General features: G+C 42.8%; 1 protein-coding gene across 1 annotated transcript in view; it reads left to right on the top strand.

Moving 5' to 3' along the window:
* PCSK1 (proprotein convertase subtilisin/kexin type 1) overlaps window positions 1-14494 on the top strand; it is a 52631-nt gene that overhangs the window by 33123 nt on the left and 5014 nt on the right. The window contains exons 10-13 of the mRNA XM_075541300.1: window positions 8080-8313; window positions 10022-10179; window positions 12190-12323; window positions 14016-14177. Coding sequence (XP_075397415.1) covers window positions 8080-8313; window positions 10022-10179; window positions 12190-12323; window positions 14016-14177 — 688 coding nt within the window. The remainder of the gene's footprint in view (window positions 1-8079; window positions 8314-10021; window positions 10180-12189; window positions 12324-14015; window positions 14178-14494) is intronic.

Raw genomic sequence — 14494 nt, 5'->3', positions numbered from 1 at the left:
ATCAGAGAATGCGCATACTTTCTATAGAGGGGAGGAAGCAGTCCCCTGGGTCATATTCAATAGACCAAGTGCACAACCAGAACATCTTGACCAGTAACCCAACTGGAAACATTGTCAAGGTGTCAAGCTTTTCTCCCAAAGAGTCCAGCTTAGCTCCTTGAAGTCTGGGACTTCCTATGGACCCAGGGTATCTGAGGACATCTCAGCTATGGGATGCCACAATGAGGGGGCAGGACAGAGTCTACCTTCCTTCAGGGGGTTGAAAGATGTCTGGTAAGGGAATAAGCAAACCCAGGTGCTCAATCAGAAGTAGAGAAAAATATGAAGCTCTTGGGAGCATCAGAAAATCGGGGCTTCGAATGTGAGTTCACACATGACAGGCAGGGGATGGAGAGAGGTCAAACTCTAGAAGTGTGAGCTAAGGCTGGCACCAGCATTTCCAGACCAGCTTTGAGGAAAATGAGTGCCAGGAGCAGTTGGCTTCAAGCTCTAGCTCTGCCAGGCACAGTGGGACCTTAGACAAGTTGATTTCATGCTGGGGCCCCAACTTTATCATCCACTAGCTCCGTGGTTCTCAGCCTTCCTAGTGCCATGACCTTTAATACAGTTCATGTTGTGGTGACCCCCCAACCATAAAATTATTTTCATTGCTGCTTCATCACTGCAATTTTGCTACTGTTATCAGGAGACCCCTGTAAAAAGGTTGTTCACCCCCACAGGGGTTGCGGCCCACAGGTTGAGAACTGCTGTACTAGATGACTGAATGAGTCAGAAAAGGCCCTCCACTTACCCCCTTTAAAAAAATGTTCCCCCACCTCCCTTTTAAAAAACCTCTTCACTTCATAAGATTCTCAGATATGAAATAGAAGATATCAGCAAAAATAAGACATCCAACCTAAATTGTTGTACTTGGTGACGGGGAATGGGAGAGAAGAAAATGGGCTGTGGTGGAGGTGAGTAGTTACCTACAGGCAGTGAAATCGGCTTACAAAGGCCATGGTTTCAGCCTACAGACGTGTAGCCCCAGGTAGCTGCTGGAACAACTATGGGCCGCGACCCCTTTGGGGGCCAAACAACCCTTTCACAGGGGTTGCTCAATTCATAGCAGTAGCAAAATTACAGAGATGAAGTAGCAATGAAAATAATTTTATGGTTGGGGGTCACCACAACATGAGGAACTGTGTGAAAGGGCTGCGGTGTTAGGAAGGTTGGGAACCACTGTGCTAGACGGAAACTACCCCTAGATGTGTAAGCTCAAGTCTTTCTTCTTCACCCGACACTCTGGTGGATGGTGGGTTACATGTTGACTGCTAACCACAAGGTTTGTTTATTTAACATAGAATTTATTTCACATAAAATCCAGTAGTCAGCCCGTGGCCACAACTATAAAAAACACACACAAAAAACAAACAAACAAAAAAAAAGCAAACAAATTGTAATCCCTGATTTCTAAAGCTTCAAAAAATGTACAAAGAGAAAAATATCTAAGAATGAACTGGCCTTTTAAATTTTAGTTTAATCTCTGATGGACTATCTCTAAAGCAGGGAATCCATAGGTTACCATGGAGCACACGCATGGGTTTTGAGGGGACCACGAACCCGCCTCAAACTCTACGCAGGATTTTTGGAGTGTGCACAGTATTTTTATGGCGAATAGTTTATAGGTTCCACCAGATTCTCACACTGCCCATAATTTCAGAGATTTTAAGTGTATGTGATATCCCTGCTCCATATTATGTGACTTTTTCACCTAATGTTGATTAAACAATAAGTAAGGCGGACTTGATTTGCCTTAACATGTATATCCTTCCTTCCAAAGTTCATAAACATTACTGGGATATAGCCATTGTCAATCGGACAGTTCTCTGAACTCCATTCCGATTGGCTATACCAAAGATGATCATTTCAGGAAATCTGAATGCCAGAGTTGCTAGAAATGTGACCAGAAGCTTCTCCCTAGACAAGGAGGATTGGAAGAATCTTACATCCATGTTCCTTACCTCAAGGAATAGCGATAAAGGTTGAAGAACTCCTGGCTAAACTGAGCTACCAGCAACTTCACTATGCTGCCTCTCACAGCCCCGTCGACCACCAGTGTCAGGGAGTCCATTCTAACTCCTCGTGACCATGTACCGAGCAGAAGCGCTCTCTAGGCTTTGAGACCCTGGAACTCTTTATGGCAGAGAACAGCCTGGCCTGTCTTCCCTGGAGTAGCTGGTAGATGCAAATTGTTGATTTTTCCTTTAACAACCCAACACTTAATCCACTGCGCCACCAGCACTCTGCCCCTGATCACCCTGTAGGGAAGAAGAATGCTGAATGCTGGTCAATCCTCCCCTCAAAGGAAGGGCCTAGAAGGTTGAGGCTGATAAAGGGACAGTCATTTCTTATGTTTGATAATTCCCTTGTGCGACGTTTCTATTCACGCAGACGACTCGCTGTCCTGTGTAAATGCCGTGCAGGGGTGATGTTGGGCAGTGGGAAGAGGAAAGGGAAGGGAAAAGGATGGTGTCCAAAACATGTCCAGAGGAAGACTTGCCTTCTTTAGAAGAGTGTTCTCAACCACTATCATCCAGACAACTCACCTGGGACTTCATTCAACACACCCATTGTCAGTAACTCTCACCCAGAAATTCTAGGGTGCTGCCTGTTACGTTGTTGTGAGGTGCTGGTCCCAAACCGTAGTGACCCTGCGCACCCCAGAAGGAAACACTGCCTCTCCTGCTGCAGCCCCACAGCCTTTGCGATGCCTGAGCCAGTCCATCTAGCTGAGGAGCTTCCTCTCGGGCTGACCTCTACTCTACCAAGCACAGTGTGGCCCAAGAACCTCTCTCTGTGGAAGCATCGTGGGTAGTTTTCAGCTGGAATGCCTGCTTTGAGAAATAGTCAAACCTTGAGGAATATTTGCTACCAAGAATTCCTGAGACAACTGTGTTTTCCACAGCGGCAAGGATGGTAAGGGGTCCCCAGCGCACTGAATAGGCATGTTCTAGAGCATAGGCTCCGAACTTATTTGGCCTACCATCCCCTCTTCAGAAAAAGAAATTACTCAGGGACCCTCCAGACAATTGAAGATGTACTTATAATCCAGGACAAAGTCTAGGTATCTGCTTTTTCAGCTTTTCTCCCCTTGGATTGTTCTAGCACCCCCCTCCCCAGTGGGGCAGGACTGCCCACTTTGTGAAACACCGTTGTAGAGAAAAACATGCTGACAACCTGGAACCATTATTATTGTATAGTAAGTATATCTGAGAAACACAGAAGATAATAACTTTGGAATTCTTTGGAGAGAGCAAAGAATCATAGGAAATCCCACGTCGTTAGGTGTTGTCCAGGTGGCTCTGACTTACGGCCTGGGCCCTATTCACAATGGCTCTTAGCTTGGCGCCCATTGCGGCAGTCACTCTGTTCATCTATCCTCTTGCTCGCCAGCCCTCTGCTTTACCACACGGTGCTCTTCTCCAAGGACCAAGGCAGAGCGTGGCCTCCCTCCAAACCAATGATGAGATGAAAAGAGCTGAGCTGAGGTCTGGGGAAAGGGAAACGGACTTTGAGCGCTGCAAGAAACTTTGGGCTAAACCTTGTCAGAGACATCCTTTGACTCAGTGGATTATCCAGGTTAAACTTCTCCAACTTCTGACAACCCTAGGTACCATTAGAGGTGAAGCCAGGTGACCCCTAAGCCTTTTTGAACTCTGGAAATTTGTCTCCAGATTTCTTTACCTATGTTTTTTCTCATTAGAAGCAATGTTTCAGTGTTTAATTCACCTGCCCTTGTTTTTATAAACACATCGTTGATTAGAAACCCAATGTAGGTTTTTTTTTTTACTTTAATTATTGTGAATGCTGGTGAACACTAATTAACAAAGTCTATCAGGAATGCGATGTACTATTGTTAGCAGCTCTTTTTATTTATGAAATGCAATTACCGGTGACGAATAGCTGTTAGAAAAATAAGCTTAATTTTCTTAATTGCATGATAATAAAGTCCCCTTGAATATTTTACAAAGAATAGATCCAAGAAAATGAAAAATAATGAAGCCTGTAACTCAAGAGAAAAGAAATGCTGGGCTGTACAAGTGCAGAATGCTCTCTGTGTGATCGTGATGCGTCTCAGCACCCTGGTGCTTAGCATCCTGGAGCTCATCGATATTGAGCTACATACAAGGATGTAAAGGATGATGCCGGTCTCACTTCCATGTCCACAGACAGACAGACATGCACACACTGAGGAGCCCTAGGAAAACCTGGTGTGTGGTCCCATTGATGACCTTGATTAGAGATGTTTACCTAAAACCCCTTTAAAAACAACTGGAAGGCAAACATGACAATGAAATACTTTATAGGATAGAATCAGATCTACATTAAGAAAACAGCCATTTTTGTTTGACTACTTAATTTTTTAAAGGAGCTTTGGTGGCATTGTGGGTCAGTGATTCCAAACCAACAGCTGCTGTGCATGAGAAAGATGCGGTTTTCTACCCTTGTAAAGAGTGACAACCTGATAAATCTATGGGGTGGCGGGGGTGAGGTGGGGTGGGGGTGGTCCTGCTCTATCCTATAGGACCTTTATGAGTTGAATCAACTTGTCAGGCAGTACGTTTTGTTTCTTACTTTCCTTCAGAGCTTCCATTAATAAGGTTGGTCAACAAGGAAACAGATCTACAAAAGTATTTATAATAGTAGGTCCATGTAAATGTGATCTACATGACCGCGCAGAACTGCCTTATAGGCGATTCCAGGTGGTGGTTGTTATGAATGGAGATTCCCAGTTCTTTCCCCTGGGGAGTGTACAAGCAGATGAGTGCTTAACTCTTGTGCCACCAGCTTCCTTGTTACTCGCACGCATTATAAACCTGTCGCCACTGGATTGATTCTGATTCATAGCAATCCTACAGAACAGAGTAGAACAGCCCCCAGAGGGTTTCTAGGACTGTAATAGTTACAAAACCAATTGCCACATCTTTCTCCGATGAAGGTTCTGGTAGTTTCAAATCTCAACTGAGCATTTAACCACTGCATCACCAGGGCTCCTGATTAGGCATCTAGAAGCTATAAGTAATATGAAGTTTTCAAATAGTCTTATGTAACACTTATCGATGAGTTGACTCAGATGCAGAGAGATACACTTGACTTGCTTAAGGTCACATAGTTCTTTGGTGGCTGGGTACAGTTTATTTTGCTTCGTACTGTTACACTGAGTGTACCATGCACCGCCAGAAGAAGAAATATTTGTCTGGGAAGAAGTACAGCCAGAATGCTCCTTAGAAACAAAGGTGGCAGTGCTTCACCTCACATATTTTGACATGTTATCAGGAGAAACCACTCCCTGGAAAAGGGTATCATGCTTCGTAAAGCGGAGGATCCCTGAAAAAAATGCGAAACCTCTGTGAGATGGATTAACACAGTGGCTGCAGCAATGGGCTCAAATACGCCAGTGCCTATCAGGCTGACACAGGACTGGGCAGGGCTGGGTTCTGCTGTACATCTGGCCATTTTGAGGCAGAACCAACTTTCTGGCACCGAACAACAACATTGTTTCCTCTCCAGACCCAATGACGGTCTTAATTGATTATATGCTTACATTTTTCCCCACTAACTCCTATTATTTTAGCTGTAACGAAGGACAGGTAAGGCAGTCTTTCTCAAACTTAATCTGTATTAAAAGTATCCCTCAGTATCAGATATTTTGATTTAATAGGTTTAGGTTTGGGACTTGGGAGATGTCACGATTTGTCATTGTGTGCCATGTAGTTGGCAATGAGTTGTAGCGATCCCTCTATGATTGAGACAATTGTTCCATAGAGCAGGGTCAGGTCACCCAACGAACCAGGTAGGCACGGCTTGCATAAGCTTATTTACTAGTCTGTAGTGAATCATTTCTTATGTTTCCACAACATCGGAGATTTTGTTTCTACATATTGCTGGAGTCTGTCTCTCTCCCAATCCCACAGCAGTTTCCTAAAGAATCAAAACCTCTTTTCAAAGGTATAATCCCTGACAGGGATGGGGACTTAGTAAACAATGTAAACATGGGCTTACTTATGCTTACCTACTAATCTAACAGCCGTGGTGAATACATAAGTGCAAGGAAGAACCTGCTTGCCTTGTTTCCTGGGGAACACACCCTTGCCATAACCTTTCTTCGGCTGTAATCTGTGCAGGAGTAGATGGCGTGATCTTTTCTCCCTCAGAGCTGCTGGTTCAAACAATCGACACTTCGGCTAACAGCTGAGCACTTAGACATTGCCTGCCAGGCCTCCTTCTCAGTGAACTAAGTGATTCCAATAAGAGGGCAGCAGGAGATTATGGCTTGTAATCAGGGGATTACAATATAGGTGTACCAGCTATTTATGAGGCAAGTGGACCAAGTGATTATGAGGCCAAGGGTCCAGGACCTGCTGAGACTCACTGAGCCAGTCTTTTCAAGGCCTCCATTAGTTGCTCCCTGGGGGTTGAGTGGTACACTTCAGAATGCCTGTTGCCTCTTTTTTACCAACAGGAGTCTGTTTAAGGTTTTAAGCAGCACATTGGGAGCTGTGGGGAAGGGACGGCAAATTGAGCCAGACTTCCTAGATGGCAGTTCCATAATCTAATGATCAGATAGGTACTGTAAGGAGCAATTACTAGGACATGTATTTATTAAAAATTACCTTATGCACTTGATGGAATAATGTAGGTCTCAAAACCAGGGGAAAACTTGAGATATTGAAAGAAGCTGACTAATGACTAAATGCAGAACATTTAAAATTATATTTGGGGCTAGGTAATACTTAGGTGCAACCAAGCAATGCACCATTCAGTGTTTACTTTGCATTTACCCTGTGCCTGGCACGGTGCCGGGATCTTGGTACACATAAGAGACAAGGCAGATAAAAATCTCAGCACTTCCTGTGATGCACTTTAAGAAGAAAGATAGATAATCAATAATACACAAAATAAATGATCTGCGTGATATGTTAGGTGAAAAGCGCTATGGGAGGACCCGCGGAGCAGGAAAAGAGGGGTTGGAAGCATGGGGGCAGAGTTCAAATTTTAAATACCATGATCAGGAAGACCTCATCTACATTACTAAACACTCAACATATCCTCCCATCTCTTATTGATCTTTATGTTGTTGCTGAATTACCCTTACCAGGATTTTTTGTTATAATCTCCTTGCTTGTGCATCCTCGATGACTCTCTGTTGCCCAGGTGAAGTATAAGCCCCTGATCCTGGCATCCAAAGTCCTCACCATCATGGCCTTTACTTCCAATTGCCTCCTCGCTGACCCAGAAAACATGAGTGTTTACTATAATCAAGGTGCCCATCTCCGTGACCTTGCTCCCATCAGTCCCTTCTTTCTTCTCGATCTCTACCTCGGGATATTTGCCCATTATCAAAGTTCAGCTTAAATATTCTTCCCAATTAAAGAAAACTTTCTTGGTTGGTGTCCTCAACCCCAAGAATTCTTGCTACTCCAAACGTCCACAACATATTGTGCCACGAAGACCATACCAACAGACACACTATAATTTGTTTTTTTAATGGGTTGTAACTTTAGTAAAGAAAAGAATTGCCTCCTTGACTATCCCCCATAGCGCTTAGAGCCATTACAAGTAGCTAAATTCCTCAACACTTTGGATAGATAGAGGAAAAAGACCAAAGGCCTTTAAGAGCAGGAAGCCAACCTGTGTTTTTGAAATGTAACTGTTTCTTCCGAGGAAGTACAGGGGTCAACGCTGTGTTCCTAATACTGCAGAGAGGAGACAGGGAAACAAAGCGTGTTTCATGATTTCATTTTTGTTCCAGTCAAGTTGAAATCATTAGAAACCATGGGCAGGCATTATAGTCCTTTGCTTCTTCTACCATGTTGAAGACAAAATATTATTTACTGGACTTCCTGTGGAGAGAAGTTTTCAGTACTGTGTTTTCAATTCTGAGTGAAAACAGACATCACTAGTAATGCACATTAAAATTATCTCTGTACAATTGCCAAACACAAATAATCCTGTAGAGAGGTGCTTGTCTTTAACCCTTGATTTTGCAAGGAAACCTTATGACAACCCTGAAATATACTTTGGGTATTTCCCCTCCAGCCCAAATCTTACCTGGCGAGACATGCAGCACTTGGTTGTCTGGACCTCTGAGTATGACCCACTGGCCAATAACCCTGGATGGAAAAAGAATGGCGCAGGCTTGATGGTTAATAGTCGATTTGGATTTGGGTTGCTCAATGCCAAAGCACTGGTAGATTTAGCTGATCCTAAGACCTGGAGCAACGTGCCTGAAAAGAAAGAATGTGTTGTAAAGGACAATGACTTTGAGCCCAGGTAAGTAAAGATCTCTTAAACAAATATATGTCCATGACACGACTCACCATGCTTGACACTCTACTTGTTTGTTTTACAAGCTGTGCTTCTGAGGTAGAGGAAGATGGAGTTTACCAGTGCACTCTGTGTGTCTCCATGGGGAACCGTGTAGAGAGCACAGATTTGTAAATCATGCTAGGAAAACAAAACAAAACAAAACAAAAACCTTGTTCATGAATTTTTGAAGATCCTGTATTTCCATTGCATCTAAGGGGAACTACTGTGTTATATAGCACTAAGAAAAACCATTGCCAATTAAAGGGCGACTAAATATCAATTTTAAGGTTCATTACTGGGTTGGAGGATTCAGGTCCATGGTCTGGAGGGGCACCTCAGTCAATTGGTGGAGAATAGTCCACAAAGACAATGTTTTACATCCTGCTTTTCAAACAACTGGGTCTTAAACGCTTTGAGTAGCCATCTAAGGTGCAACTGTTGGTCTCTCTCTGTCTAGAGGAAAGATTTGTGATGAAAGTGGAAGACACATGGACCCTTTTAGTCCAAATGGATGGGGGGGACGGGGGGGCGAAGGCACACATCAATCTGTTTGACTCCAACACCAGAAGAATAGACGGTGCCTGGCCACTCCTACCAAGTGCTCACATGTGAAGGCCCTAGAGAGAGTGTGAGGAAAATGTGGAACACAACTCAACGCCACACAGGAGACCTGGCTGACTGGTGGGAGAAGCCTAGTGGGGGCTCTGAAAGCAGCCCTTAGGCGCCCATTAGATCTGGAACTGAACCAGCCCTGTGTCTCACTTTTCAGTCGAAAAGCAGACTTGCCTATAAGGGGAACAATAATACTAGTGAGTTATGCACATCTTAGAGGAATCAAATAATTTGAGATTAAAAGGACAGCATTTACCTGCGGAGTAAGTTCAGAGGGTAAGGAAGGAAGGAGGAACGGAAACAGGAAACGCAGGGAGGAAGTGGGATAAGTGGTCCTGCACTGAGATTACACCAAATGAGATGAAACAAAACGTGGGTGAACGGGTGAACGTAAAACTGATGCTCTGTGCTGTGCATCATGACCCCATTCATGAGCAGGCTTTCAAAGAGATTTGTTGTAAATTCAAAGATGGTAACATTTTAAGACATATAACATTTGATCAAGTACATAACTTTCCAATCCAAAGTACTCTAAACCTATTTTCCAAATGTTATGTGATTCATAAGGACAATTTATGATACCGTTTTTACATATAAATTGTTTCTCTACCCACCATATGTTACCTTAGAAGCAGAGTCTGGTAAAGCCAATGCATTGTTTCCATCAAAAAAAACCCCATGATCATACTGAACACCCACTTAACAGGAAATATGCAAGAGCAGATGGATTGAAGGGCATGTATTGGGAAGGCTTTACAGAACAAATGTATTTGTTAAGAAAGTCTTTGGATGTTGTGATAATGCAACATTTTTTTTGATGGATCAAAGGCAAACTTGCCTGAATTTCGCTTCGTAGCAGATAACATTGTATTCAGGTATCTGTACTCCTTACTACTTGATTACCTGATAAAATTTATTTAGAGCTAACCCCAAATTGGGTCCTATCCATAGCAGGGAGAGACAGCATCCCTCATCAAACATCAAGTTAAAAGTGATGTGTGCACAGGAAATGCAAGGAAGACGAGATCCACTTTCTTTAATGTTTCTTTAATGTCTTTAGAGCCCTGAAAGCGAATGGAGAAGTTATCGTTGAAATTCCAACAAGAGCTTGTGAAGGACAAGAAAATGCCATCAAGTCCCTCGAGCACGTGCAATTTGAGGTGACCATCGAATACTCCCGCCGAGGAGACCTGCACGTCACACTCACGTCTGCTGCTGGTAAAGTGGAAACTGTCCAAAACGTACTCCTAAGCACCTTGTGTACTTTTTAAGCGTCCAGTGCAAGATTTTGAATTAGTGATGATACTTGTCTGTCCACAAGCCTAAGTTTCTTCATGGACTTAAACAAAAATAGGCTTTTGTGGTATTTTTATTTGTTTGCTTTTTGTTCATTTTTTGTTTTATTGTGTCAAATCTTCCTTTGTCCTGCCGGTTCCCAATGAACCTCAGTAAGCAGTAAATTATGTGGAGTCATATAGTTCCAGTTGATACACTTTTGTGGAGTCATATAGTTCCAGTTGATACACTTTTCTGCAATCAGTGAGACATGTTTCCCTCCTGTCTTAACTTCCCCAGGTACCTGGCACCTCACTCATTATTTTTAGGGCACACAAATGGGAATGGTACTCTAATACTTAAAATAGTCATTGAAACTTACAGATATAACTAACACATCCAAACAATGGAAACTGCAACTCTGCTTCATGAAAGAAGGCCAAGTAGACTAATACCCTTTCCCTACTGACATGGTTGTGGCCAAGACCTGGCTATGTGGGATTTGCCCTTCCTGGAAAATGTGCAAATTCTTGTGGAACCACCAGGAGGACCTATCACAACACACTTTCAGGCACAACTGACTAGATTCATTTTCTACAGAGGAGCTGTACGTATGTGTGAATACTCTTTCTATATCTAGATTTATAGGTTGTAAACAGGCTGCCCTAGTGGTTAGAAATGGGATCCATCCCTAAATGTGCCTTTCAGGCGAATTTGTCAGTAAGGTAGAACAGGTACGTACAGTTCTCACTTAGCCTTGGTGTAAGAAAAGGCTCAAAGGTTTTCCAAAGATTTAAAACTGCATGTGCAACAAGTGAAAGGGATTGCGATGAAGGATTTCTTGTGAGTAGGGATTGGTTAAATTACTTCAAAACAAACTCCCTGCCATCAAGTCAATTCTTATTCAAAGTGACCCTACTCAGTGGTAGGGGAGGTGGAATGGCCCTTGTGGTGAGACTATAACTCTTTATGAAAGTAGAAAGCCTCATCTCCCCCCAGGAGCAGAGAGTGGTTTTGAAATGTAACCTTGTAACCTCCCGATGTGTAACGTGTAACACACTGCAGCACTACAGCTCTGCAAAGTAAGGGCAAATTTTGACTTGATGGTGGTAGTTAAGTCTGAGTTACCTGTAAGTCAGTTAGCCATTTTCAAGGGATACTGATATAGATCTCATTAAGGGATCTATATATGAGGGGTTTCCAAAAGTTGATGAGAAAATATACCATGACCTTTTAATTCCATCTTCCCATGAATGTTTTGAATCTCTCTTGTCTATCTGTCCTTCCAGTGTATGAACTTCCTAGACATTTGAAGTAACCAGTTGTCATTGAGTCGATCCTAACGCCAGGCAATCCTATGTGTGCCAGAGTCAAACTTTCAATGGATGGTTTTTCAGAAGTAGATTGTCAGGCCTTTCACCCAAGACAGCTGTGGGTGGGCCTGAACCTGCCACCACTTGCACTGGTTGCACATGTAGTTTTAGTAGCTAAACAGGTGAACCACTGACCCAGCCCAGCTAGTCTTAACATCTGAGATGGACTCTGTTCACTTTGAAGCCATGCCTCTGTGATTTCTTATAAACAGAAATATTGGTGAGATCTTTTAAAATATAAATGAACAGACCTCATAATTTGACCTTTCATTTAGAAATAATAATTATTATTTTCTTTTAATTTATAGGAAGTTTGGGCTTCAGAAATTAGAATTACTCTTAGCACTAATTTTTATATGCCCAAAGATTCTTTGTTGGAAATTATTATATGCCAGGTGATGTGCTGTGGACAAAAACATTGTGTTCTTATGAACATATCTCTCCTATTTTTATACTGAAAGAAGAAATTAGGAGGACTATGCCCTCCCAGATTTCATTTTCAGTTATTAGATGCCAGTGTGCATTCCACTATGAGGACGACCATGCCATTCATTATCTTGTGTCTATTGCATGAAAACAGGAACCAGCACTGTCTTGTTGGCCGAACGAGAGCGGGACACATCTCCTAATGGTTTTAAAAACTGGGATTTCATGTCTGTTCACACATGGGGAGAGAATCCAGTAGGCACCTGGACCTTGCGAATTACAGACATGGTATGTATGAATGTTCCCTCAGTGGTACCAATGGTCAATTTATTCAGATGCTAATGGAAAGGTTGGTAGTTCAGCTCCACCTACCTCTGAAAAATTAGTCACGGAAATCCCTATAGAGCTCTATTCTAGTTGAACCCGCCTGGGGTCGCTCTGATAGGGAAAGACTCAGAGGCAACTGGTACTCGTATGTCTAAGGGGGAGCATGGAGGAGGACCGCGATCTCACTTTTAAACACGTTCAAGGCTGCTGTCTTCGTTAATCATTGTCTAAAGAACTTGACACTAATTAGAAGTAAGGAAAACGTGTAGTATTTCAAGCCCTGCTCTCCTGATCTTAAAGATGATAATCAAAAAAGAAGAAGAAGCAATGTCCACAGAGCAAGACGAAAAGATCCACTGGCAAACAGCATGTCAGACGCTTTGAAAGTAGCCAGATAGATGATCTACTCAGCCACCAGAAGCAGCTGAATTCCCAGTGAATTGCTCACACCAGTTTTGTCCGGCATTCTGCTGGAGTCACCCGGAGACGCCCTTCTAATGGTCTATTCCAGTAGCTGTGTAGAAGCAGGTATTTGTTAGGCAAACCACGTTACTTGGGAGGGCTTATTTTGTTTGTTTCTATCATGCAACAAATGGAGGAGCTTACCTCATTTGATTTGCTAAGCCTCTTTGCTATCCCACTGCGATTGTAACACAGCCACAAAAATGAAAGTGGAGCAGTGGAGGAGCAAGAGGCCCAAATGCGGCTGAGTGATTTGTTTTTGCATGATGCCTCCAGAGTTCTCTGTAGATGAGGAAATAATTGAACGATGCTTCCGCTGGTTCTCCCAAGAGGAAAAAGGAGCGGGAATCGGCAGCACGGGATTGCAGCTTCTAGATCACTTTTGAAAAAAGAGAGGATTCTGAATTTCTGGAGATGTCGTAAAGAAATATAAATTCAGTAGGCACTGTCGCTTCTATTGTCTGGAAATAGCTTTTGCCTTAAAGGTCACGGAGCCTGTGATTCAGAAGTGAAAGTTGGGAAAATCCCTGCTCCCTGGGGAGAACTAGAACATGTTACTCGTAGATGGTTCTGTTTTGACCTTGGCCAAGATTTAGTCTTTAATTTAATTTCCCCACCAGGAAACCAAAAAACTGTGTTTTTCAGGATGTGACTATTTTATATTAAGTCTGCAACGTCTGATTCTATGCTTTCAGATGTGTTTTAGGTGTTTTCAAGTTCAGCATTTTATTTGGGACACAATAGTTTCATCTGAGAATTATTACTATTCCCACAAGTACATTATTTTAAGGTCTTATTAATGTTGAAGGGTGATTAGACTTTTTCCAACTGGAATGGTGCAACAAGTTGAACATTGGAAAATAGAATTCTAGTTATAGATGAAATAGTTGCCTTTCCTCGGACACATCTAATGTGGAAAAGTCGGCTCATCTAGAGAATTCTGCCTTTTGCATGAAATATTTGATTAGTCAGAAATCAATCAGTTTTAAAATCCTTGAGCCTGTCGAGTTTCAGCTTTCAGAGCCAAAATGAATGCTGTAATTAACCTTTCTTTACATAGAGCCCTATGAATGGAATACACAGAATTTGGAAACTGGGATTTACTTAGAAAATCCTATCTGGGTGCCATGAGCGTGTTTGCTTTTTATTCTTCACAACACACACTAAACCATTCGTGTGCTTTTCCATTAGTCTGGAAGAATGCAAAATGAAGGCAGGATCGTGAATTGGAAGCTGATTTTGCATGGGACCTCCTCTCTGCCGGAGCACATGAAACAGCCCCGCGTGTACACATCCTACAACACCGTGCAGAATGACCGGAGAGGCGTGGAGAAGGAGGCCGACTCCGGGGAGGTCTGTGAGGCTCTGTGCTTCTCCGCATGCTCTCTTATTCACCGCAGCAGTCTGCGCAGTGCGGGCTGCCCAGGCATTTTTAAGGAGGGAGAAAGTTAGACGTGGGGGTAAGCGAGGAAGGGGGAGTTGGAAATAAACTGTTAATTTCCCAGAGGATGATATCACTGTTTTCTTCTCATTTTTTCCCCTCTTCAATCCAGAACTTAGACATGAAAATGAACGGCTCACAATTATTATATTTCTTAACATGGATTTTCTTTGATTATGACAGGGCTCAAATTGTCCAGGACGTTGTCTATGCAGAATCATATCTACCT

Source organism: Tenrec ecaudatus, chromosome 2 (assembly GCF_050624435.1).
Source record: "Tenrec ecaudatus isolate mTenEca1 chromosome 2, mTenEca1.hap1, whole genome shotgun sequence".
Classification (NCBI taxonomy): Eukaryota; Metazoa; Chordata; class Mammalia; order Afrosoricida; family Tenrecidae; genus Tenrec; species Tenrec ecaudatus.
Note: the sequence above shows the minus strand (reverse complement) of the source record. Positions and strands in the feature narration are given on the sequence as shown.